Raw genomic sequence first — 26901 nt, forward strand, 5'->3', positions numbered from 1 at the left:
GGTGCAACAACTGTGGCGTAGTTGGCCATTTTGGCAAAGTATGTCAAAAGAAAAGAAATAGCGTTAAATGCGTGTATGAGAATAAAGTCAACAACGATACAGAAGACGAATGTGAAAATATTAACATGATCAAGAATGTACAGAACAAATTCGTATTGAACATTAATGGAAGTTATTTGTCAAAAAAACCAATGTCCGAAATGAAGATTGGAGGGATAGATATCAATATTCATGCTGATTCGGGATCGCCATTTACCATAATTAACGAGAACGTGTGGGAAGATAAATTTTTGCCAAAAGTAGGGAAACATTTATTACCTCCTGACATTGAACCGGAGAGTTATACGGGCGAAAAAATCAATGTACTTGGGTACAGATGGCTAGTTTTTCAATTCAAAGGAAGGAGTGCCAGAGGCAAATTATATGTAGCAAAAAAAGGACCTTCAGTCCTGGGTTGGCAAGACCAAGGTAGATTACATATGATTTTAGATCCCAACAGTGAGGATAAAGTACTTCTGGCAGACTTAAGAAATTCAATGGAAGAGGAACTGGAAAAGAAGTTTCCTAAAGTCTTTAACAAACAACTCGGGAAACTATGCGGGTTTGAGCATGAGATTGTATTGAAACATGATGCACAGCCTAAAGTACATAAATTACGACCTGTACCTATAATTGTAAGAGAAGAAGTGTCGAACGAATTGGAGAAATTGGTACAAATGAACGTAATTGAGCCCATTGAGAGCTCGGAATGGGTTTCACCGGTGGTCGTAGCACGACGCAGTAACGGGAAGATCCGTCTTTGTGTGGATTTGCGTCACCTCAACAATAACATTGTCATAGACCAATTTCCGTTGCCAAAAATTACTGAAATGGTATCCAGTCTTAATGGCGCTACTTGGTTTTCTAGTATTGACTTATCAGCGGCGTACCATCAGATTCCTCTGTCACTACAATCGAGGAAATTAACAGCCTTTATCACTCATATAGGGTGTTTTCAATTTAAAAGAATGCCTTTCGGTTTGGCATCTGCCGCTGCTGTTTTCCAGCGTTTGATGCACAAACTATTTGGAAAGGAAAAAAGGAGTAATGTTCTTTCAGGACGACATCCTTGTGTTTGGAAACAAAAGAGAGTGTCACGATGGTAGAGTGCAACGTGTGTTACGTATTTTGGAAGACAATGGATTGACTGTTGAAATGAGTAAGTGCAAGTTTGCAGAGAGAAGTGTGACATATTTGGGGCACGTTATTAGCGGCGAGGGAGTTAAACCTAAGCCATCTTTAGTAAGCACTATTAAGGAAATGTCACCACCATCATGTAAGGATGACGTTAGGTCATTCTTGGGCATGGCAGAATTTTGTGCAAAGTTTATTCCAAATTTTGCAGAGAAAGTATTCAACATAAGACAACTTCTTAAAAAAAATGCAAAATTTGATTGGAACTCAGAGTGTGACGTGGAATTCAAAAATATCAAAGAATGTTTGTGCAAGGTCCCTAATTTGAGTGGTTTCGATCCGCAGCTCCAGTGCAACTTGACCACAGATGCGAGCGATAAAGGTCTGGGTGCAGTGTTGTCACAAAAGGATGATTGTGGTACGGAGAACATTATCCTGTTTGCATCTAGATCTTTGACATCGGCTGAGGAAAAATATCCCATTATTGAAAGAGAGGCGCTTGCTTGTGCGTGGGGTTTGGAGCATTTTCGTTCATTTGTGTGGGGTAGGAGTGTCATCATCCAATGTGATCATAAACCACTAATGAAACTTTTGTCTTCAGAGGGTAGCGTTATAGCATCGCCAAGAATTGCGAGGATTTCTATGAGGATGAGAGAGTACATTTACAAGATGGTGTACGTACCAGGGAAGAAGAATGTGTTGGCTGACTGTTTCTCTAGAATGCCATGTCCTTTAGAAGAATGTGTGGAGGACCCTTGGGATCAGTTTAAAATAGCGTTTATTTTAGATTCAGGCTTACCTGCTTTAAGTAAGGACAGGTGGGAAGTTGAACAAAAAAAGGATGAGGAATTGCAAAGTGTGCTAAACTTTTTGCGGGTAGGGTGGCCCAAAAAAGATTTATTGTCTGAAGGGAGTAGACATTTTTGGGAAGTCAGAGCGGAGCTATCTATAGAGAATGATTTAATTTTGAGGGGCAATAGGTTTGTTCCTCCTAAGAACTTACGTGCAAGCATCATAGAATTATGCCATGAGGGTCATTTTGGGATAGTACGTACTAAAACAATTGTTAAAGAATATTTTTGGTGGCCAGGAATTGATAGCGCAGTGGAGAGATTTGTGCGTAATTGCCATGTGTGTGCATCTGCTGACAAAACTTTACACACTTTGAGACCACCTATGGATCAGAAGTTAGTTCCAGTAGTACCTTGGGAATGTGTGGCCATAGACTTAATGGGGCCTATTGGAGAACAGCAGGACCTTTTTTCAAAATGGCCTGTGGTTAAAGTAGTTAAAAAGGCTGATACTGCATCTGTGTTGGAATGTTTGGACCAAACATTTTGTTCGGAAGGTATTCCGGCTTTACTCTTAAGTGACAATGGGGTACAATTTGTCTCAAACATTGCTAAGGTTTATTTCGATAGAGTTGGAGTTTCACACAAAACCACTTCATTGTACAACCCTAGTGGTAACGGTTGTGTTGAGAGGTTTAACAGAGTGTTAAAAGGAGTCATTCAAGCAGCTATGAGAAAACAGTACGATTGGCATACGGTTGTTTGGAAAGCGGTTTGGGCATATAGGGTAACAGAAAACGAAGTTACTGGCATTAGTCCATTTGTTGCCATGAGGGGTAGAAAGCCTAGATGCAAGTTTAATCCAGCATGGTTATACAAATGTGGTATGGATTTTTGGTCTGTGAATGATGTACGTAAGAGGATGGAAAAAACACAGGATAGAAGCAAATCATATTTTGATAAGGCTCATGGTGCGAAAGAAACCCAGGTCAAGGTTGGAGATTGGGTAAGAATTAAAAAACCTTTCAAAGTAGTCAAAGGTGAGAGCCAATATTTTGAACCGGAACAAGTAAAGGAGGTATTACACAATGCTGTGAAGTTGCAAAATGGAAAAGTGTGGAATTTGAAACGGATTGCATTATGTCCAGAAGTACATGAAAGTGAGGATGTGGAGAATCTAGATAATAAGATGAATGACCCTTTTGGAGTGGATGATGGTGAGACCTAAAAACCAGGCACACCAGTTTTGAGAGACAGTAATTGTAGTACGCTTGAAAGTTCCTATAACGAATCAACCAGCGAAACGAATGGTGGCGATGATATGGAAGGAATTGGTGAAGCAAGGGATCAAATTCAGAGAAAACAAGAGTCACAATTGGTTTCACAAGAGTTGGAACACAACCAGATTTTGGACACTGACAAGAGAAGAAGAAATTTACCTCTGTGGCTAAAAGACTTTGTTTTAGATTAAGGATTTCACTATTCAGTAGTTCTTCTTTTGTATTTCCTTTTTGAGGTTCTTTTTTTTTTTTTTGTTTTTTTTTTCCTCTTTCTCTTTTTCATTGTATTAAGGAAGGGGGGTGTGTTGGAATGTAAGTCTTAGTCAAGTCTTATTGAACCAAGTCTTATTAAGGAAGGGGGATGTGTTGTGTTGAGATGTACTGTATCGTGGGTTGGAATTGTGGGCTGGAATGCACGAGAGGGTGGAATGTACGGGAGTCATGGAGACACCACGTCATGGATTAGCATAAAGAAGAAGAGGTAGATGATTACGTAGCGGAATTAAAGAAGTTAGCCATTGATTGTAAATTTGGCATTTTACATGATGATCTCATTAGAGATCAATTAGTCATGCATGCTCGTAATCAGTCCATACAGGAACGCCTATGGATAAATGGCGGTGCACCACTGGAAGATGTTCTAGCGATTATTCGTAAAGCTGAGATTTCGGGAAGGTGTGCGACGGAATTGAAACCTTCGGATAAAGAGGATTGTAGTGTTTTCAAAATAAATAATCGCAAATCAACATCTCCGCATCTGTGGTCAAGTAGCACTGGAGTTGCGGATCGAAACCACTCAAATTAGGGATTTAAAAAAAAGTTTCACTATCAACTAACTGTAACTGAAACAAAAAGGCAAGTTTCACCTCTATAACATTACAACATCTCTTCCTTACAAACGTTATTAAAAAAGTCTTAGTGTAGCTTGCGTACAATTTGCAAACAAAATAAAAAATGAGCCATTCTTTGGCCTGAAGTGCCATTGCAAGGACAGATAACATCGTCTAAATGACTGAAAAAGCCTAGTGGAAAACACCACAAGTACTTAACAGTGTGTGCCCTAAAACGAAACAATGATAAATGCTCTCACCACCCTTACACATGCTGTAAATAGTTAAAAGCACAATTTTGCCAAATTCTGTTGAATACCCAGTCACGCTATGCTTCATTCCTTCCCGTGAAGTGCTCAGTAGGAAGCATAGTTAAGTAAGGCATAAATAACCTGCTTCTTACTAAGGGTATTTACAAAGATCAAGTTCCATTAAAACCCACGTCAACCCAATCTTGGAAAGGGGGGGATTTAACAGAGGCTAGCCAAGGAATGCACATACCTGGGTCATACGAGAAGCAGTCCACAATAACATCGCTAGTCAAGCTTGCCTGCTCATTTTCCCAAACGGCCAACCATAAAAGTGCTGGTCGCACACTAATAATATGTTCCAAAAAGTTTAGTCTGAGCTCTTTATGACAAATAAAGCTGGATGAAGAGATAGGAGCTGCAAGAAGTCGTCTACAAAACGGTTTCATTCCCGCTGTAGGGCCGTGCAATCCGCTGTGCCCCAAATTTCAGCCCTGTGGAGCGTGACAGAGGTACGCTGAGAGCTTTACATTTGTAACAAAGGACCAAGCAAACCTCCACCCTCAGGTTGGGGAAAACTACACAAAGGTAAAACTGACATTTGAAACAAAGCGAAGTGGCCCATTTTTTAGAGAGGTAGATCAATCCACTTAGCAAACAGCGCCTTGATCTTACGAATCAGAGGGGAATAATTCAATACAAATAGGTCATCGACAATCTCTGTGACGTATACTCCTAAGTATCTTTTGGGCCTTGAATTGACTAAGGGGTGACTTTCTATAGATAAAGTGTTCAGTGCGCAATTGACTAAATAAAATCGGAGGTTTCAACTTGTTGATCTTGTACCTGCCCACTTCTTGAAACTCTTGAAATACTTCAACAACCTGCTTTAAATTTTATGTATTCGGCTTTAAAAATAGAGCATATCATCGGCACATGAGTTAATCCTGGTCATGCCATGGTATGAGGATATGCCAAACTTGCTTGGTGAAGTGCTGCTTCCAACCCTGTCCTATGGACTAAATGCTGCTTACTCTGCATAATCCCCTCTAGAAGTTATATGGCCACGAATAAGATCCTTAAATGCGTCCCAGATGTTACCCATTCTGGCACTGATCTCGTTCAACGCAAAGTAGCTTATTATCTCACAGTTTATTGCCATGCACCATTCTTCATCTTCAAGATTCACTTTTTAAAGTGCATCTCCCACCAAGCATCTCTGCCTTAATCCCTTCTACTACCATCTCTACCAGGGAGTGATCTGAAAAGCTATTCGGAATATGTGCAGAACTGCTTAGCTTCAGCTCTCGAGAGGATAAGAAAAAATCCAATCTAGCAGCGGAATTATATTTTCCCACGAAACAGGAATATTCCCTCTTTACGTATCTTTCCCACCACAGATCAACTAGGTTCAAGCTTTTCTTATAGTCTAACCTACCTTCTACCACTCGTGGTTTATTCCCCTCTTGCATCTGGAGGTGAAATCTACTGCTGGATTTAAGAGAAAATTAAAATCCCACCCCATTATAATCACTGGTCCGGGGATTGTTAAAAAAAAAAAAAATGTCAGCTTGCAATCTTTGAGCAGGGTCATCGGGAATGGGAGCATATATAGTAGCAGGGGTTCTGACACCTTGTGGCACTAGTGGCACTGCACCTGCTGCACCATTAAAACCATGACCCTAGTGCCTGCAAGATAACTGCATTTGTGACTGACTGTTTAGAAGCAAAATGTAGTCATAATTTGTGTTTAGTTGCATTTCTAGCGCTTTTGGGTACGGTGCCACTGCACCTCCTGCACCATTAAAACCATGACTCTAGTGCCTGCAAGATAACTGCACTTGTGACTGCCTGTCATAGAAAAATATAGCAATATTTGGTGTTTAAAGGAGTTCTGACATTTGCTTCTGGTGCCACTGCACCTGCTGCACCTTCCAAATCATGACCATAGTGCCTGCAAGATAGCTGCACTTGTGACTGCCTGTTTAGTAGTAAAATATAGCAATATTTGGTGCTTAGAGGGGTTTTAGCCAAGCAACTTTATCTTAAATGTAGGTATGGCATTTCACCCTTAAATAGTTTTTGCATAAAATGGGGTCAGAAATGGTGTAGCTACAGTATGTGTCCATCTTGTAAACTAGAGGTTGCAACACTGCATCATTTTGTAATCTTTTGTAGTGCCTGTTCACACACATTTAGGAAATGGTTAAAACCAGAGTTAAGCTTCTAAGCTTTAGGCAATACGCAACTGCATTAAGAAAGAATATCATGCTCTGCCACAATGAAGAGGTTGTTGCTAAATTTCTCCATGCAGCTTGGCTTACTCAGTCATAACTTTTTTTTACGGAAGAGGGATTTTGCCACTGTATCTTGATTGAGACTTGGTTCCAATTAATACTAACAACTTTTATTTCTAATGGACTTTAAATACATCTTTGACTTGCGTAGTCCGACCTGCTGCAGCGTCAGCTTTGGCCACGGGTGCATTGGAATCAACTGCGGAATCGGCTTCCCAAATGGCAATCTGGAGCAAGATCAAGAGTCAGCTTGATATCTTTGTGACTTCTTTTACAAAGTGGTGGGATGGGGGGGGGGGGGGGAGTGGTTGAGCCCCACTTCGCTTTCTTATGTTTCTGCTTTGAATTCAACTTACTGCAGGGCTCCGACCATAAAGATAACTTTTTGCAAGAGGGGATCCGTGCCATGGAGACCGAGCGAGAGCAGGATGTATGCAAGGCCAGTGACTGCTTCCTGCTTTCGGCAATGTACAGCTGGGCTTCATGGTCCAGTTCGCTTTCAGGTGGATGAGTGCGCACTCATAGCACAACTTTAGAGGCAGGTTTTGAGCTCAAACACCAAAGATACTTTGTGCAGATCCATGTCTGACCTTTCTTGCATTTGCAGCATGATTTGAAACCTGTAGTTTTTCGTGAGGGACACTATTCCCTTCCTCCTTGAACTTCTATTTCTAGGAGCTGTTGAAAGACTGCCGAAAGTGACAGCAGAGCTTCTGGTCTGCCTCAAAAGGCGCAGATAGAAAAGAGCTTACATCGGTGTGCAGGGGTGGCGCTTAAAAGCAACTCCTCTCTGTCACTTTAAGGTGCAAAAAGCTAATGCAGGCGAACCAAAAGGACCTCCAGAACTTCCGGCCTATCTCCCTGCTCCCCTTCCCGGCAAAAGTAATCGAGAAGGCCGTCAACAAACAACTAACCCGCTTTCCTAGAGGAGATACGCACCCTGGACCCTTCCCAAACTAGATTCCGCAGCAACCACAGCACCAAAAGCGCCCTCATCGCCGCCACCGACGGCATAAGAACCATACTGGACAGTGGCAAAACCGCGGCCCTCATCCTCCTGGACCTCTCGGCCATGTTCAACACCATCTGCCACCACAACATACGCTTACGCCTCAGCAATGCTGGAATCCGCGACAGAGCCCCGGACTGGGTCACCTCATTTCTCACAGGCAGAACCCAGAGAGTCTGCCTCCCCCCATTCCGCTCGGAGGCCACCAAAATCATCTGCGGTGTACCCCAGGGTTCGTCCCTCAGCCCAACCCTCTTCAACGCCTACATGGCCCGCTCGCTAACACCGCCCGATCCCACAACCTCATCATCATCTCATATGCCGACGACACCCAACTGATCCGCTCCCTCACCAAGGACTCCAAGACCTACCTCCACGAAGGAATGAAGGCTATCGCTGAATGGATGAAGAGCAGCTGCCTCAAACTCAATTTCGACAAGACGGAAGTCCTCATCTTCGGCTCCACCCCCTCCGCATGGGATAACTCCTGGTGGCCTGCCACTCTCGGAACCACTCCAACTCCCACGACCACGCATGCAACCTAGGATTCATCCTGTACCCCTCACTATCCATGACCCAGTAAGTCAACGCCATCTCCTCCTCCTGCTTCAACACCCTCCGCATGCTCCAAAAGGTCTACAAATGGATACCTACTGAAACCAGAAGAACAGTCATCCAAGCCCCCGTAAGCAGCAAACTGGACTACGGCAATTCCCTCTACGCAGGAACCATGGCCAAACACCAGGAGAGGCTGCCTCCGCACACCTCATCCTGGACATCCCCATGCCACTGCCACATCACAGACCACCTGAAAAACCTGCCCAGTCAACAAGAGAATCACCTTCAAACTCCTCACCCACGCTCACAAAACACTGCACAACACCGGACCAGAATACTTCAACAGACGACTCTCCTTCTACACCCCGACCCGGCATCTCCGCCGACCTCGCCCTAGCAACTGTCCCACGCGTCTGCAGAACTAGAACCGGCGGTAGATCATTCTCGCACCTCGCCGCCAAAACATGGAATACTCTTCCTACCCACCTGCGCCAGGCCAAAGACCCCCTTACCTTCAGGAAACTTCTCAAGACCTGGCTGTTCGAGCAGTAGCAGCACCTCCCCCCCCCTTGATCAAAAACTGCAAGCCCAAACATTGGCTCCACCAAGTTCAAATTTTAAATTAATTTTTCTGCTGTAAGCTTTTAAACGCTAGCAATTAACTTCACTTCTAAGACCCATTTCAACATTAATAATCCTGCTGAGTCCTACAGGCACACCCGGGAACTTTAAAGACAACTTTCCAATCAAAATCATAAACGTGCAATGGAAGCAATCTAAAATATCTGATTTTTTTCTAGCCTTACCGCTTCTCGCCATGATGGTCAAATTTCACTCTTACATCAGTCTGTAATGAAAAAAAGAAAATATAAATTAGACGATAAAAAGAAATCATTAGGAATGAAAACAATTCAAGTAAAAGTCCCAGAGAACAGGAAACTATTGATTTTCTTCAGCAGACATGAACAGAGAAACAAACAAATGAAGGGGATAAATAAATCTACTCCGCACTCTGCATGGTGTATCCCTTCAGCTAGTCACTTGGCACAATAGCTATTATATATTGTTTATGGCTAACGAACCATGTGGTGCACAACTAAAAAAAAACAACATGCATTCCTTTTTGCCCTGACTACTGAGATCAATCCAAAGCAGAAAAGCTAACCAGAGCTGAAAAGCTCAAAATAAAAGCAGCATATAGGTTGGTGTACACCAGGAAGGCTTCTCCAAAGCATCAGGCCACATCTTCACAATATACTGCTTAAAGATTGGAGCACACAAAACCTTCCAGGTGCACAACGCTACACATAAGGGCGTGTGGATTTAACAGCACATTAAGGTTCTCAATAATTTAGATAACATCCCTGTCGAAACTTCGACGGACTGTACATTTTAGCATTTTAGAGAAAATATTCACATCGCCGATGTGATTTCAGGGCAGAGGCAAAGTTATGCACTGTGGAGAGGGAAGCCTTATCACAATCGAAAGAAGCAATGGATAGGAATTAATTCATTGTGGTTACAATTTTTATTTTAATAGATAATCATGTGTACAAACTCAAGGCACAAACTAATACAAGCAAACAAGAAAGGATAGACAAAGTGAAAGTTGTAGCTGTTTTGACGTGTTGGGCATGGGCTTTTCATTTACTATAAATAAGGTGTTCCTTTGACTATCGTCTCAACCCCATTAAACGCTTTCAGGTTCTAACTGTTCTTTCTGCAGATTTTCAAATATAGGGTGGACATCAATGTGGCTGTATGTCTCTAAGAAATGAAGACAACAATCCAGAACAAGCATTTGCAATGCAACGGGTCTCGTGTTTGCTCGAGTTAGAGCTATCTGCGTTGTAAATTAATAATTGGGCTTTTCTTGCCACATAAATTGAAAACGAAAAGTAAAACAGTTGACATATGCGAGCTGATTCAAAGCGCCACGGCCGCCATGAGCATCAGCGTGAAGGAAAGACACAAAAGGAAAAAAGTGCGCTTGCAGTCAAATGTATCGGCAAATGTGCAATTACTCATGTGGCAGGGTCGATAGCCAATGCGGTAACAAAACTGCTCCAAGGAGGGACAAACAAAGCATTTACCAATGATAACAAAGGATTTTTGAAAGGCAAGCCTATGAACGAGTGATAGTGATGGGTGTGCTGTGAGCGTCTTTAAAAGTCTACCGATAGATTACAACACATCAGAGTGCTCTTACGCTCGACCTAATAAAAAAATGGCATTTTCACTGTGTACCTTCATAAGCAGATTTGCATTCTAAATTCTAAGCATTTGAATTGTTCAAACGTTATACTTTTAGTGTACTTGCAAGGGATGAACTTTTTGAAATGTAAATTCCAGAACAAATTTACAACCCTACAACAAATAAATGAAAAATTTGCATTACCGTTTTGTGTAAAAACGATCTGACAATGTTCCCTAAGCAAAAAAGGAAGACTTTTTAGGAACGCATATGTAGACGTTTTCACTAGTTGTCAGTGTGTGACGTCAAAACAGTCTCTGCAGTCACATGAATGCAGTAAACTAAAACAACAACAAAAATCACTTCACTGGGCTCAGATACCAACCAGGTAAAACTGATAACCAGTTTTACTAGGGGACCTTCCTGGTCAAACACAACCGAATGGACAAATGTATTTACCAGTGGTAACATTTCATGTGATGGATACTCTATCTTACCATAAAGTTCTTTTACAGAAATAGGCACAGAGAAGAGGTGTCATGAAATTTCAGTAACCTCAGATATGTACTAAAGTGGATTCCATCTATTGAGACGCGTAGGCATCATGGCTGCATAGGATGCCACCAGTGAAGTCATTCTGATTCATGCTAGACACAAGTCTCTACTTCAAAGAACGAGTCATCAAAAACACAAGCAATGCTTGCTTATTAATTACACCCTACCTACCTACTCAAAAAGGACTTTAAAACAGCAGTGACATACCTGGTCCTCTTCAATCCCTATGGATGCTATGTTCTGGCCAACAGCCTCCCTGTTACCATATTAGCATCCCGGAAAAGCATCTTACTTGCCACAACATGTCTAATCAAAGTTTGAAGATTGGTCACTGCACAGAACACCTGAGCTGCTACAATAGCCCTCCTAAAAATCATCTCTAGCTGCATCGTCCACCAAGTAATCAGGAATACCAACCCTGCATATGAGGTTAAAAAATGAACTACCTCAGGCAGACAGCGTTAAACTGTCAGCAGATGGGGATAAAGGAAATGAATAAAATAAAACACAATAAGGCAGTCATTCTCCATCAATTCAGCGAGGATTTGGAATAACAACTGAACTGAAGACTTATCTTCAATTAGAACCATCTCCCCCCCCCCACTACAGGAACTTATGTGGAACCATGCCACTTGCCAATTATCATAAGAGATATTCTAAGGCTGTTAGACCTGTCAGCTTTAGGGTGGACTTTCTCCCTCCATTTTGATGGACCTATTTTTGTTGGCCACAGGACTCTGGGCACTTTACCACTGCCAACAAGAGCTAAAATGCTTGTGCTGTTTGCTTGAAACATGGTAACATTGACTTGTACCCAATTGGCAAATTTAATTTACTTGTAGTACCCTAGTAAAGTGGTACTACCTGTACTCAGGCCCTGTTAATTAAATGCTACTAGTGGGCCCGAAGCACTGATTGTCCCACCCACTTAAGCAGCCCTATAAACAGGTCTCAGGCCTGCCATTGCTGCATGGGTGTGCAAAGTTTTAAACTGCCATTTCGACAAGGCAAAGTAAACGTTTTGCCAGGCCCAAACCTTCTTTTTTAATACATATGTCACCCCTAAGGTAGGCCAGGAAAGCCTCAAGGGCAGGGTGCAATGTATTTAAAAAGTGGCAGAAGTACTTTTAAGATTTACATGTCAAGGTATTGGAAAACTCTTGCATTCGTTTTTCACGGCTGCAAGGCCTATGTTTCCCATAGGAAAACCCTGGAGCTGCTTATTACAGTTTACAAGTGTAATTTCCATATGGGAAGAGATGATCAGTTCATGCTGGTGTCTTTGGAAATGGGGTGAAAAGCCCCATTAACTGGTGAAGGCAGGTTTTTCATCACAAATTGAAAACACCACTTTTATAAAGTTATAAATAACAAAGTGATGGATGAAAGGCTTGATTTAATCCCAGACACTGGCAATTGCTCAGGTTGCATCCCAATCCATCATTCTTCGCCCACCTCAGTTTGGACACAGGCATATGCGAATCAGTCTAGACCCTGCTCCTCATGTGAACAATCTAGCCCAAACGGCCAGTCCTGGTCCTCCATGAACTGGAACACAAGCAACCTAGGACTGTTTTTGCTAAGTCAGGGCTCTTCACCCAGGTATAGCTTGGTTCCAGCGGCACAATGAGCCCAGGACTCACTTCTGGGCATACCCAGCACCCGGACTGCTCCTTGTGCCATACCAACCACCACCCCTAATGTGCTCCTTGCTCCTTGACCCCTTCTCCAACGCGAACAGGACCTTGGCACAAAACTTGAGAAAGTAAACCTTCAGCAGGACTAATATGAAACTGTAACCGTGTCCCCTCTCGGTCAGCCTGAGTTTTTGACTTTGACCTGGTACAGGGCAACCAGATAGCTGCAGTTGGCACTTTCTGCTTTAAGGCTCTATATTGCAGTTTATTTCTTAAACATTCATGCCTCAGGTTCTACTGATGGGATTTCTGTTGTTTTGGTCTTGTTTTATTTATTAAATTCTGCTCTATTTCTCTAACCTCATATGAGATCTTTGTGTCGCGCTTTCACTGTTTTACTGTTTTAAGTGTTCTAAGTTAAGCTTGACTGCTCTGCCAAGTTATCAGGGGGTGAGCACAGGTTAATTTGAGGATTCATCGCTCCTCACCGGACTAGAATTGTGGTTGCTGCTTGACCAGGACTCGCCCCCCCAGTCAACCAGTAACCCACTTTTTTGTTTCACAATTGTTTATTTATATTTTACAGGTGGCGGAAGAAGCAGCAACAGGGTACAATAGATAATACAACGCTCCACTACAGCTTACTATAGCCTGCAGGAAAATACAAGCGCTCTTATGGTATATAAATACTGTATAGAACATCAGTGGAGTCTCGAAGTCGAGGAACAATGGGAGAGCCAGGGGACTGGGGTGGGGTGGAGGTTTGGGAGGGGAGGTGTGGAGTGGGGTGGGGCAGAGGTAATGGGGGAGGTAGTAAAGGGGGTAATAACTACATTTTTTAACAAGGGCTCACACCCATGTTTCATGCTGTATAAGCACCTTTACAAGGATACAACCAAGGCAGTTGATGCTGCAGCTATAGCTCTGAGCCGGAGCCCTGAGATAATCCACACCTTACCAGAAGCTGCTAAGAGGTTTCTTGGTTCTAAAATGTCCGAGTGTCATGCTGTATGAACTACTGTTAATCACCCGTAAATGGTCTATTAATCCTGTATACAGAAGCATTGACAATTGTAACACAATCAGCAATGCAATGAGCGGAGGAGGGAACAAGGGCAGACATCTCCTTGATGTGATTTCAAATTAAGATATCTTTTAAGATAGTACAGGATGGTAGTTCACACTGGACTCTGAATTAATTCCTCCCAATTCTCATGAACAGTGCTGTTGGAACATAGAGCTAAAGAAGGGAATGGGTGAAACACTCCAAAATGGCCATGCCCCTGTATTCTGAAATGAAGTGTTATCAGTACAGGGACAAAGGGGAAAGGGGGTGTGGTAGGGGACAGTGTGGCCCTTCTACAGGTCTAGGCGCCCTAGACCTATATACGTGGTTGCTTGTGCTCCACCAGGGTGGTGACTCAGCTCTTGACCTGGAATGTAAATGAGCTACTAGATAAGATTAAGGGGTAGTTTTGATATATCAAGCACGGTTTCCTTGATGTTTTAATGTTACAGGAAACACATCTTATGGGCTATAACTATAGGTTACTGGGATGCACTAGATACAGCAGAGTTTATCATGCCAGGTTCACGCGGGGCTCAAAAGGTGTTGTGATACTTCAGAGTGAATCCTTTCCCTTAGTAGTTTTGTTGAAATCAAAGGTTATCTCTAATGTTTTTATATCATAGTGGCAAGCACAGTAGGTGGTCATCCCTGCAACTTATGCTGTATATATACACCAAGGATACGGGGGGGGAGAGAGAAAGCATATCTTGCTCATAAGACTAACCATAAGAGGTTGAGATGTGTAGGCATGAGACAAAAACACTCAGTACGAAGGCAGAAAGTCTCTCGGGGGTCAAGGCTTCACTCTTGCAGCAGATGAACATCTCAAGAGTCACTTACGCAGTGTACAGTGGACACCTCCATATGTGAATTGAGATGATGCATCTATTGCCATGTTCATTTAGTCTTGTTGATACTTTGGTATCTGTGCATGCAGTTTTCTTTCATATGAATAAGATAGGCAATAAGATACAACATGAAAGAAAACAGGTATCTGACCATCAAGACGAGTTGAGAGCTGAAAAACATATGCATTCTCTTGGGAGGGCAAAACAAAAAAAAATACTTCCATAGACCTGAGCAGTAGGAAAATACTAGCAAGTCTATCAAAAAGTCAAGTCTTAATAATTTAGCCCTCAAATTGCTTTCTTGCCAGCTTACTCATTGGGTTGGCCATTTATTAGACCAATTTTTTCAAATAAAATCAAATCATAATAAACAAGTCTCTGACTACGACCTAGAGGGACCATTCAGCAATCCCATTCCAAGTCGCCAGCTCTCTTTTGCCTAAGCTTGGCAATAAAAATAAATTATATAAACGGACCAGCATGTAAAAAACTTAAATCACGAAACAATCTGGCAATTAATTAGACCACAATTTGACAATCAATCTGGTATATTGCCAAGCCAGTCAGATGTCTTATTTACCATACTCATTAAAATATTTAAATCCTTCATAAAGTAATATCTTTTTTCTAAATTAATAAAGTGATATGTCAGATTTAAAAGAGGAATCCATGTTTTTCTGATGAAACAGGAATAGGCACTCAGGTGGGTTAAACCGTGCTGGCAGAAAACATACGTGCTTAAAGCACATACAAACTATCTCACCATGGCCAAAACTACCACCAAAGCATAAAGTAAACAAAATGCCTTTTTTCTCTCAGAGCAGCTAAGTAATGCACTGAACATTTCAAAATAGTAGTTCCAACAACCTATAGCTGTAGCCACCGCTTTCTCTGTGTCTCAGTCACTATATGGAAAATGTTGCTCCTTCGTCAGCGAACAAATTATAGAAATTATGGATGAAAATACACTTAAGAACAACCAACTTGTATAAGCCAACTGGAGTCTTCACCCACTTATCACACCATTCCAATGCTTTTTGTCATTTTGTACATGTTCTATGTTCATGAGACAGCCAACTTAATCTCAAACACTGTCGTTTGTCAGGCTCCCTTTTATACGATTGCCCATCAAAATACTTCCAACAACTTAATCCATAAATAAAGATAAAGTAACAACCATGTTTACACTTTCATTGATACAAGGAATACTGCCATCCACTTGGAGAGGAGCAATTATTAGACTCTTCTGCACTGAGCAATTTTCACTCAATTTCATTGCTGCTTTTTCTTTCTAAAGTTGTTGAAAGAATGATCTTCACTAATGGCCTTCTAGATAGCTACTAAGCAAACTTTCAACTAGGTAAGAGTACAAAAGTTGGTTGTGGTCTCAGTAGGGGATAAACTCTATCGGACAGTCTACACCCTGGGCTCAGAAGTCTTGGTGGTCCTTGACCTCTGGACTACCTTTAACACCACTGACCACACACCTTACTTCAGAGATTATCCAACATTTTAGTCACAGGCGTTACTGACAGCAAGTTTATCTGCATATTTAGCCACTGCAAAAAATGTCAAATGCAGTGAGTACCAGAGCGTAGTAATTTTGGCACTTTTGTTCAACATTTAAAAGAGACCACTGGCTCACTTGCTTTCATCTCTGCACACTACCTTTTATATGCATGCAGAAAAACGGATCTCTTCTTTCGTGACTCTGCAAATGCTGGTAATGGTCCCCAGAAGCACCTTCACTGTGCAACAGCTTATCAGTGATATAGTGGTGGTTGTTTAAAAACTTCTTAAAGCTAAATCCAGATAAGACTGAGTTGCTTTTGACTAAGTCTGCCTACAATGTAATGATCCTATTGCATGGGTCCTTACAAAACCACAAAAAACAAGTTAGGGGAGGGACCGGGAGGTTAAATGGTCCAGTGTACAATCTCCCAACTATAGTCAAATATATCGAGTACACTGTTCCTGTTCGGGGCATGCTTTCCGGAGGCTAGGTCCACAGCCAGGACCTGACGATAAAACTTGTCGTTCCAAGTCCTATGAAACATGTTCCCCAGGTGGTCCGATCTCATATTGGGGATGGGTGACCTGATGTAACCAGTGTATTTTAACTGTAAGTTACCAGCCTTTCTACCCTATGAGAGGTAGTTACTTTTCATTTGTATTATGTGAAGAGGTTATTAATATTTGGTCCTGATGAAGCGTCAATGGATCCAGATGGACCGACAGACGCGAAACATGTTGACCTGTTCCTAAAGGCTCTATAATATTCTGGAACCCTTAGTATGTTGTGAAAGTACGAAGAGCATTATACTCTCTACATGACTTTCCTTTTTGTTTTTTAACCTTGGTCTTCATCTTCTCGATACTGATTAAAATATGATGTGGTTTGGGAGATGGATAACCAATTTTAATTAATTTTTTTTTTTGACCTCTCTTGCAGACGGGTGCTTGAATGTAGGCACTTGCGACTGTATAATAAGTCTTGATTATAAAAATATGGTCTAGAGCCCCCGTCTGGGGTGCCCACCAGGCATTGCAGTACCAGCTTGGTGTGGAGCATTTCCCGATGATGATACTAGTCATCCATTGTGATGCTTGAGGGCTCTTGCTCCTGAGACCATTGGTCCCCTAGGATGATAAGCATTTTTTTGGAACAGTGTACTCGATATATTTCCTTACAAAACCAGTCAGTTTCATTTAAAAACCTTGGGATTCACTTGGATTCAACATAGGCTTTCAGACTCATCTGTCCAAGGTTGCTCAGTCTTGGTTCTTTCTTCTAAATACAATCAGACAAGTCTTTCTCTACACCGAGCATGAGAACAGAACCCTTGTCAATCAAACACCATCATTCAATCCAGATTGGGTTATGAAAATGCCACTCTAACACTGAATCAGTTACAAAGTGTCCAGAATACAGCAATCCGGTTTTTACATAGCCGTAAAAAAATGTACCTTCCAATGCCAGAAGAAAGCTGCACTAGCTTCCAATTTATTCTACAGTGATCTTTAAAACCATTACTATTGCATACAAAATGATGTACTCAACTGATTGTATACTTTAGAGATTTGTCTGACATAAATCTCAAAGGACACTCAGATCTGAAATGCAAAACCATCTGAATATCCCGTAAATCCCATACCGTCAAGCTGGGTGAGTAAGGTATCTCAAATGACTGTTAAGAACACCAAGAAACCATTTATGGCAAACGTATGCCTTTTATAAAATCCCTAAATCAAAAAAGATGGTAACGAGGCTATGCTCTAGGAGAGGGGCATGAAGCAAACAGTAATGACAATAAAGCTTAACCAAAAAAGGTGTAAGCAATTATGGGGGTAATGCACGTGTATGCACAAAGGTGAGGCAATATAAGGAAAAAGAGATGGTTAAGGCAGTTAAGCATTATTTCCTTCAATCATAAAGGCAAAGGCTAATAATTTAATGAATAAAATGCCAATAAATTTGTACTGAGAAATTGGGGTTCCAAGAATTATTTTCTCACAAAGACTATAGAAAGGGGAAAGAGTTTACTTGTTGGTTGAAAAGATACTCAAAACCTGACATTTAATGTCACCAAAGAAGCGGGAATTGAGAATCGCACGTTCAAACGGTGTGGGGACCAGATCTGTAAGTGACAGTAGATGCACTTGAATGAATTAATCTGTACTTCTTAGGAAAACGAAAAAAAAGCCAAACATCTGATCCGTTACATTAATAATGTAATAATACTGTTTTAAACAATACAAATCCTTAGCGTAGCCAATCTACAACAAAATAATCTGCCTTATATCTTGAGTGATACACTTGTTTATATTTGGATCTTAGTAAAACTGATTAAAATGCTATGCGTTCAGCTTATTACCATCACTTTGCTACTTGGCTTACTCCATTCAGGCTCATTTATATATGTAACAGGAGGTAGTGTGTTTCTGCCATTTGTATTTCTGAATCTTAAAGCAGTAAGCCAGCCTCACTACACTGCATTCTACACAGCATCATATTTATATTACCTGCTTCTTGGGCGAAGAGGATTTTGCCTTTCCAGTTTCCTGCATGGACATGGCAGGACGACTGGCTTTATGAAGGACCGCCAAATCCTGCATAATGGAATTTAATGCTTGCTGCTCGTCTGTAGAAAATGGAAAAACAATTAGAAGGGAAATAACATGTGGTACAGTGTCTTAATTCTAACAAGCAGCTCTGGGAGAGAAGTGTTCATTTTCAGATTCACAAAGAGATCAACAGGCCGACCAATGAACAATGAGTAACATTTAGAGCTATTCAGCTATGGCAGCAACATTTTGTACTTTGTTTAACTTATGACTCTATTAGGTTTTCCAAAAGACTCTACTTAGGGGTAATGCTGATTTCCTCACATTCCCCGTGTAGCATGAGAGCAAACTATAATTAAGGCCCGGGCATATAACTGTATACAGTCACTGATATATACTGACCTATGTAATGATGTTCTACACAGAATGGGCGTAAAGCAAATAAATAAATGTACATACCACTCTTGCTTATACATGCATCAACTTATCGTGAAGCAAAAGACTGCCTCCACACAAGTGCAACTGTGTTCCCTCACTAAGGCTTTCATCACAAATTAGCCCACCATTGTTAACTTTATCTGTCAGCAGAAGTGCAAGCAGGAGGATGTGAACTTAAAGTTTTTAAACTATTACTTCAAACATTAAAATCCTCCCCCCCCCAATAAAAAATGATTCCACAGCTCTGAAGAATGTACATTAACGTTTTTTTCTGGTAGATACTCCAGTCTGACCCCTGATGAGAAATCTAGTTAGAGGTAGAGAGCTTTCACTAGGAATCTGCAATTAGAGTATCCACCAAAAAGAGTATTACCGAAGGTAGGTAATGAAAATGTCACTTACCCAGTGTACATCTGTTCGTGGCATTAGTCGCTGCAGATTCACATGTTTGGCACAGTCCGCTGCCTGGTGTTGGGCTCGGAGTATTACAAGTTGTTTTTCTTCGAAGAAGTCTTTTTTGGTCACGGGACCGAAGGACTCCTCCCTCTTCGGCTCCATTGCGCATGGGCGTCGACTCCATCTTAGATTCTTTTCCCCGCAGAGGGTGAGGATGGAGTTGTTTGCTATAAATAGTGCCCATGCAATGGAGTGAATATGTATGTACGTTAAGAGTTTATAATAATTATTTACAAATGTACAGAAGTTTAAGATTTATGATCTACTTCTAAACGGCTACAGGCTTCCCGGGGAGGTGGGAGGGTACATGTGAATCTGCAGCGACTAATGCCACGAACAGATGTACACTGGGTAAGTGACATTTTCAGTTCGATGGCATATGTTGCTGCAGATACACATGTTTGGCACAGACTATAAAGCAGTTACCTCCCCTAAAAGCGGTGGTTACCCTGTAGGAGTTGAAGTAGTTTGGAATAATGTTCTTAGTACAGCTTGGCCCACTGTAGCTTGTTGTGCATTTAGTACGTCTACACAGTAGTGTTTAGTAAACGTATGAGGCGTAGACCAGGTTGCAGCCTTACATATTTCGCTCATAGGAATGTTTCCTAGAAAGGCCATTGTAGCACCTTTCTTTCTGGTTGAGTGTGCCTTTGGTGTAATAGGCAATTCTCTTTTGGCTTTAAGATAGCATGTTTGAATACATCTGACTATCCATCTAGCAATGCCTTGTTTAGAGATTGGATTTCCTATGTGTGGTTTTTGAAAAGCTATGAACAGTTGTTTTGTTTTCCTGATTAGCTTTGTTCTGTCAATGTAGTACATTAGTGCTCTTTTGATGTCTAATGTATGTAGTGCCCTTTCAGCCACGGAATTTGGTTGTGGGAAGAACACTGGCAATTCTACTGTTTGATTTAAATGGAATGGTGAGATTACTTTTGGCAGAAATTTTGGATTTGTTCTTAGAACTATTTTATTGTTGTGTATTTGAATAAATGGTTCTTGTATGGTAAATGCCTGTATTTCACTTACTCTTCTGAGGGATGTGATTGCAATGAGAAATGCGACTTTCCAGGTTAGATATTGCATTTCACAGGAATGCATGGGTTCGAAAGGTGGACCCATGAGTCTTGTTAAGACGATGTTAAGATTCCATGAAGGAACTGGTGGTGTTCTTGGTGGTATAATTCTTTTTAGCCCTTCCATGAATGCTTTAATAACTGGTATTCTAAATAGAGACGATGAATGAGTAGTTTGTAGGTAAGCAGATATTGCTGCGAGGTGTATTTTTATAGATGAAAAAGCGAGATTTGCTTTTTGCAAATGTAGTAAGTATCCTACTATGTCTTTCGTAGAGGCATGTAATGGTTGTATTTGATTGGCATGGCAGTAGTAAACAAATCTTTTCCACTTAGATGCATAGCAGTGTCTAGTGGAAGATTTTCTAGCTTGTTTTATGACCTCCATGCATTCTTGTGTGAGGTCTAAGTGTCCGAATTCTAGGATTTCAGGAGCCAAATTGCCAGATTCAATGATGCTGGGTTTGGATGCCTGATCTGTTGTTTGTGTTGTGTTAACAGATCTGGTCTGTTGGGTAGTTTGACATGCGGTACTAGTCAAAGGTCTAGTAGAGTTGTATACCAAGGTTGTCTTGCCCATGTGGGTGCTATCAGTATGAGTTTGAGTTGGTTTTGACTCAACTTGTTTACTAGATATGGAAGGAGAGGGAGAGGGGGAAAAGCGTATGCAAATATCCCTGACCAACTCATCCATAGAGCATTGCCTTGTGATTCGCGGTGTGGGTACCTGGATGCGAAGTTTTGGCATTATGAGTTTTCTTTTGTTGCGAACAAATCTATCTGGGGTGTTCCCCAAATTTGAAAGTACTTGTTCAGAACTTGGGGGTGAATTTCCCATTCGTGGACTTGTTGGTGGTCTCGCGAAAGGTTGTCTGCTAGTTGGTTTTGTATTCCTGGAATAAATTGTGCTATTAGGCGAATGTTGTTGTGAATCGCCCACTGCCAAATTTTTTGTGTTAGGAGGCACAATTGTGTTGAGTGTGTTCCTCCTTGTTTGTTTAAATAATACATTGTTGTCATGTTGTCTGTTTTGACAAGAATGTATTTGTGTGTTCTTATGGGTTGGAAGGCTTTTAACGCTAGAAATACTGCTAACAGTTCTAGGTAATTGATATGAAATTTTGTTTGGTGTATATCCCATTGTCCTTGAATGCTGTGGTGATTGAGGTGTGCTCCACACCCTGTCATGGAAGCATCTGTTGTTATAACGTATTGAGGCACTGGGTCCTGAAATGTCCGCCCTTTGTTTAAATTTTTGCTGTTCCACCATAGAAGCGAGAGGTATGTTTGGCGGTCTACCAACACCAGATCTTGAAGTTGACCCTGTGCCTGTGACCATTGTGATGCTAGACACTGTTGTAAGGGTCGCATGTGTAGTCTTGCGTTTGGGACAATGGCTATGCATGATGACATCATGCCTAGAAGTTTTAGCACAAATTTTGCTTGTATCTTTTGGTTTGGAAACATAGCACTTATTACCTTGTGGAATGCCTGCACTCTTTGTGGACTTGGAGTGGCAATTCCTTTTGATGTGTTGATGGTTGCTCCTAGATATTGTTGTGTCTGACACGGTTCTAGGTGTGATTTTGTATAGTTGATGGAAAACCCCAGTTTGTGAAGGGTTTGTATGACACATGTGGTGTCGTTTGTGCATTTTTTTACTGTGTTGGTCTTGATTAGCCAATCGTCTAGGGAAGGGAACACATGTATCTGTTGTCTCCTGATGTGTGCTGCTACTACTGCTAGACATTTTGTGAACACTCTTGGTGCAGTTGTTATTCCGAATGGCAACACTTTGAATTGGTAATGTATTCCTTTGAATACGAACCGTAGGTACTTTCTGTGAGAAGGGTGTATTGGTATATGAAAGTACGCATCCTTTAGGTCTAATGTGGTCATGTAATCTTGCTGTTTGAGCAGTGGAATGATGTCTTGTAGTGTGACCATGTGAAAATGGTCCGATATGATGTAGGTATTTAGTGTCCTGAGATCTAATATTGGTCTTAATGTTTTGTCTTTTTTTGGAATTAGAAAGTACAGGGAGTAAACACCTGTGTTTTTTTGTTGTACTGGTACTAACTCTATTGCATCCTTTTGCAGTAGTGCTTGAACTTCTAGTCCTAAAAGTTCTAAATGTTGTGGTGACATTTTGCGTGTTTTGGGAGGGATGTTTGGTGGGAATTTGTGGAATTCTATGCAATAGCCATGTTGGATTATTGCTAATACCCAATTGTCTGTTGTAATCTGTTGCCAAGATTGGTAGAATTGGCTTAGTCTTCCCCCCACTGGTGTTGAGTGAAGGGGTTGCGTGACTTGAAAGTCACTGTTTAGGTGGAGGTGTTTTTGGAGTCTGGAATCTTCCCCTACTCCTTGGGAATTGACCCCCTCTATATCCCCTGAAACCTCCCCTTTGGAAGGAACCCTGATATGGTGTGGTTCTTGTTTGTTGGCTGGTGGTGTCTGTGGGTTGGCCACGAAACCCCCCTCTAAATGGAGTTTTTCTAAAAGAGCCTCTGCTCTGCGGGGAGTAGAGTGCGCCCATGGCCTTGGCCGTGTCTGTGTCCTTTTTAAGTTTTTCAATGGCTGTGTCCACTTCAGGGCCAAAAAGTTGTTTTTCGTTGAAGGGCATATTAAGGACAGCCTGCTGGATTTCAGGTTTGAAGCCTGAAGTGCGGAGCCAAGCGTGTCTCTTTATGGTGACAGCAGTGTTGACTGTTCTCGCTGCAGTATCTGCTGCGTCCAGTGAAGAGCGGATTTGATTGTTTGAGATCGTTTGTCCCTCTTCAACTATTTGCTGTGCCCTTTTTTGGTATTCTTGGGGAAGATGGTCTACGAGAAGTTGCATCTCATCCCAGTGAGCGCGGTCATATCTGGCCAGCAGCGCTTGAGAATTTGCGATGCGCCACTGGTTGGCTGCCTGTGATGCTACTCTTTTTCCTGCCGCATCAAATTTTCTGCTTTCTTTGTCCGGAGGTGGGGCGTCGCCAGATGTATGGGAATTTGCTCTTTTGCGAGCTGCCCCTACTACTACGGAGTCAGGTGGTAACTGCGAAGTAATAAACACTGGATCTGTGGGTGGTGGTTTGTATTTTTTATCCACCCTTGGGGTGATGGCTCTTGATTTTACGGGCTCTTCAAAAATTTGTTTTGCGTGCCTTAACATCCCCGGTAGCATTGGGAGACATTGATATTGGCTATGTGTAGCCGAGAGGGTGTTAAATAAAAAATCATCCTCTATAGGATCGGAATGCAGTTGGACATTGTGGAATTCTGCAGCCCTAGCCACCAGTTGTGAGTATGAGGTACTGTCCTCTGGCGGTGACGGCTTTGTAGGGTATGAATCTGGATCATTGTCCGGCACTGGGGTGTCGTATAGGTCCCAAGCGTCTTGATCCTGATTATCTTGACTTATGGTAGTTTGCGCTGGTGAGTGCATTTGTGGCGGTGTTTGTGCCGGCGATGCCTGTTGTAGCGGAGAGGGCGGAGGCGTGACTTTTTTAACCACTTTGGCTTGTGGTTGTGCGTCATCCTTGAGGAGACTGATCCTTCTTTTCCTCATTATTGGGGGAAGGGTTGATATCTTCCCTGTGTTTTGCTGGATGTACAGTCTCTTTTGTGTGTAGTCTGATTCTACACTTTGGAGCTCTTGTCCAAATCTGTGCATCTGGCCACTTATTCCTTGTTCCTCTGAGTAGGATGAAGGTGTGGTATTTTTCGGCGCCGAGAGAGAATCTTTTTTCGGTTTCGGCACCGACAGATTTTTTGTTCCTTTCGGCATGGATTCTCGGTGCCGATGTTTTTCGGTGCCGGTATCTTGTTTTTGTCTCTCGGAGCCGCTTTCTCGGCTCCGAGGTTGCTCCATGGCGGTCCCTCGACCGGAGTCGGGTGTCTTCGCTATGGGCGTGCCCTTTTTCGGCGCCTTCGACGGGTCGCCTGTTTTATGGGTCGAGCCATGGCCTGTTGGCAGTGGCGTCCCCTGGGCTTTCGTTTTGTCGATGGTTTTACTTTTCGACGTTTTACTCACAGTTTGTTGCTGTTGTTCGACGTCGGAGTCTCCGGATTCTGAGTCCGGAACTGAGAATGTTTCCTCTTCGTCGTCGAAACGTTGTTTTGTCGGCGTGGACGCCATTTGTAGACGCCTGGCTCTTCGGTCCCGGAGTGTTTTTCTGGACCGGAAGGCTCGACAGGCCTCACAGGTATCCTCCTTGTGCTCGGGGGACAAGCACAAGTTACAGACCAAGTGCTGATCTGTATAAGGATACTTACTGTGACATTTTGGGCAGAAACGGAACGGGGTCCGTTCCATCGGCTTCGATGTCGCACGCGGTCGGGCCGACCAGGCCCCGATGGGGGAATCGAAGCTACCCCAAAGTCTTCCGATGATCGGTGTTGATGTACCTAACTATCCCGATACCGAACGGAACAATACCGACGCTTTCTTCCGAGATTCTGACTAACTTTCCAAACCGAAACACGGAGCGAAAAGGAATACGTCCGAACCCGACAGCGGAAAAAAACAATCTAAGATGGAGTCGACGCCCATGCGCAATGGAGCCGAAGAGGGAGGAGTCCTTCGGTCCCGTGACCAAAAAAGACTTCTTCGAAGAAAAACAACTTGTAATACTCCGAGCCCAACACCAGGCAGCGGACTGTGCCAAACATGTGTATCTGCAGCAACATATGCCATCGAACATTATTCTTCCGATTCCTACTTCTCACTGGTGAGTCCTCACTTTTCAATAGACACAAAAACAGTACTTCCCTAAGGTGCAGGCTCTGTGGAGTAGGCTCAGACCAAACAGTCCTGCAGGACAGAACAAGTGAAGTGTCCTTCCCGTCAGACCTGCTTGTCAAGGCCAAAGTGCTTTGTAAGCACTGACGCTCATGTTGCAGCTCAGCAGATGTCAAGGACAGGCACTCTGTGTACTTACGCAATGGTAGCAAAACTGCTTCTGATGGAATGAGGTCTCTTGGATAGTGCACAGCATATTTTAATGCAGAGGACTATCCACTTCAACAGAGTCCTCTTCTGCACCACATTCACTTCCTTCCTTCCTTTGCCCTAGAGAACAGTACAAAAGGCAGACTGTACAGCACATAGCCCTTGGCACAATCATGTAAAAGCTGAAAGCCCTTTTGAAACATCTCTTTTTTTTTAGGGCTGAGTAGGGGAGAAGAATGCTGGTAGGGTGATGGATTACCTAACATGGAAGGGAGTCACAACTTTTGGTAAGACGGCCGCCAAACGTCCTCAGCACCAATTTGACTGGGAATAAGACAGAGTAGGGCAGTTGCACATGATATTGCTTAAAGCTCACTCACACGATGAGCTGAGGTGGTTGCCATGAGGAAGACAGGCATTAGAGTCAGAAGAACCAATGGGCAGCTGTGCATCGGCTCGAAGGGAGTGCACAAAAGAACTGTCAAAACCAAGTTAAGGGACCACTGTGGCATCAGAGAAGGTGTGGGAGGAATTGTGTGTCAAACTCTTAATAAACTGCATCACAACAAGTGGCTTAAACAAGGTGGGTTAGTCCGGAAAAAGTAAAAAGAAGGCGAATGGGCAGACAAATAGCATATCACAGTGCCAATTGTAGGCCCTTGCTGGGCCAAAGGCAAAACAAAGAAACATCCAAAACTGTGGCTTGTACAGGGTCTGTTTTGTGTGCTGCACACCAGGCTACAGATTAGTCCCAGCGCCCTGAGTAAAGGGGCTTAGTGGAAGGACGTCTGAAAGCAAGGAGGACATCCACCATTTCAAGTTGTAGATTAAATGCAGTTAAATGCTGCTGCTCAAGCGGTACACACAAAGGTATAGACTCCATAGGTTTGAGAGAAGGACCCTGCCCTGGTGCTGCAACAGAAGATCTTCCTGAAGTAGTAGTCTGATCAGAGGGCAGATACTCATGCCAAGAAGTTCTGGGTACCACACCTAGCCTAATCCGAAGCTTCTAGGATGAGCTGAGCATCAATGTTCCTAATCTTCAGAACTCACAGCAAGGAAGGCAAAGGCAAGGAGTCTAGTGTAGCAAATCAGCCGGAATGCACCTTCTAGTGAATCTCTTCACAGGAACTCCAATGTGTAAAGCTTTGACGCTTCACGGTCTTGATGTTGACAAGATCTCGCCAGAGTTCTCAACACTGCTGGAAGATGCCCCACACTACCTCAGGATGTAGATGTCATCCACCAGACACCACTGGCTGAACTCATGTCTTCTGGATTCAAGGCTCCAGGCAGGTGGAACATGATCAGTGAAATGTCCTGATCCTCTGACTTACCAGGCACAGAGCCTCCTGGCACAGGATCTAGGACCAGGCTTTGCCCTGCTTGTTGCAATATCGCATGGCCGTGGTGTCGTCTGTGAGAATCTGCACTA

At 42.6% G+C, this 26901-nt stretch overlaps 1 protein-coding gene across 1 annotated transcript in view; it reads right to left on the reverse strand.

Annotated features, from left to right (window-relative positions):
- The window catches only part of MAP3K2 (mitogen-activated protein kinase kinase kinase 2), a 269545-nt gene that overhangs the window by 154735 nt on the left and 87909 nt on the right, over positions 1–26901 (reverse strand). Inside the window, exons 3-4 of the mRNA XM_069227045.1 lie at positions 18513–18631; positions 8993–9033 (exon numbers count right to left, since the gene is read on the reverse strand). Coding sequence (XP_069083146.1) covers positions 8993–9033; positions 18513–18631 — 160 coding nt within the window. The remainder of the gene's footprint in view (positions 1–8992; positions 9034–18512; positions 18632–26901) is intronic.

Source organism: Pleurodeles waltl, chromosome 3_2, assembly GCF_031143425.1.
Source record: "Pleurodeles waltl isolate 20211129_DDA chromosome 3_2, aPleWal1.hap1.20221129, whole genome shotgun sequence".
Taxonomy (NCBI): domain Eukaryota; kingdom Metazoa; phylum Chordata; class Amphibia; order Caudata; family Salamandridae; genus Pleurodeles; species Pleurodeles waltl.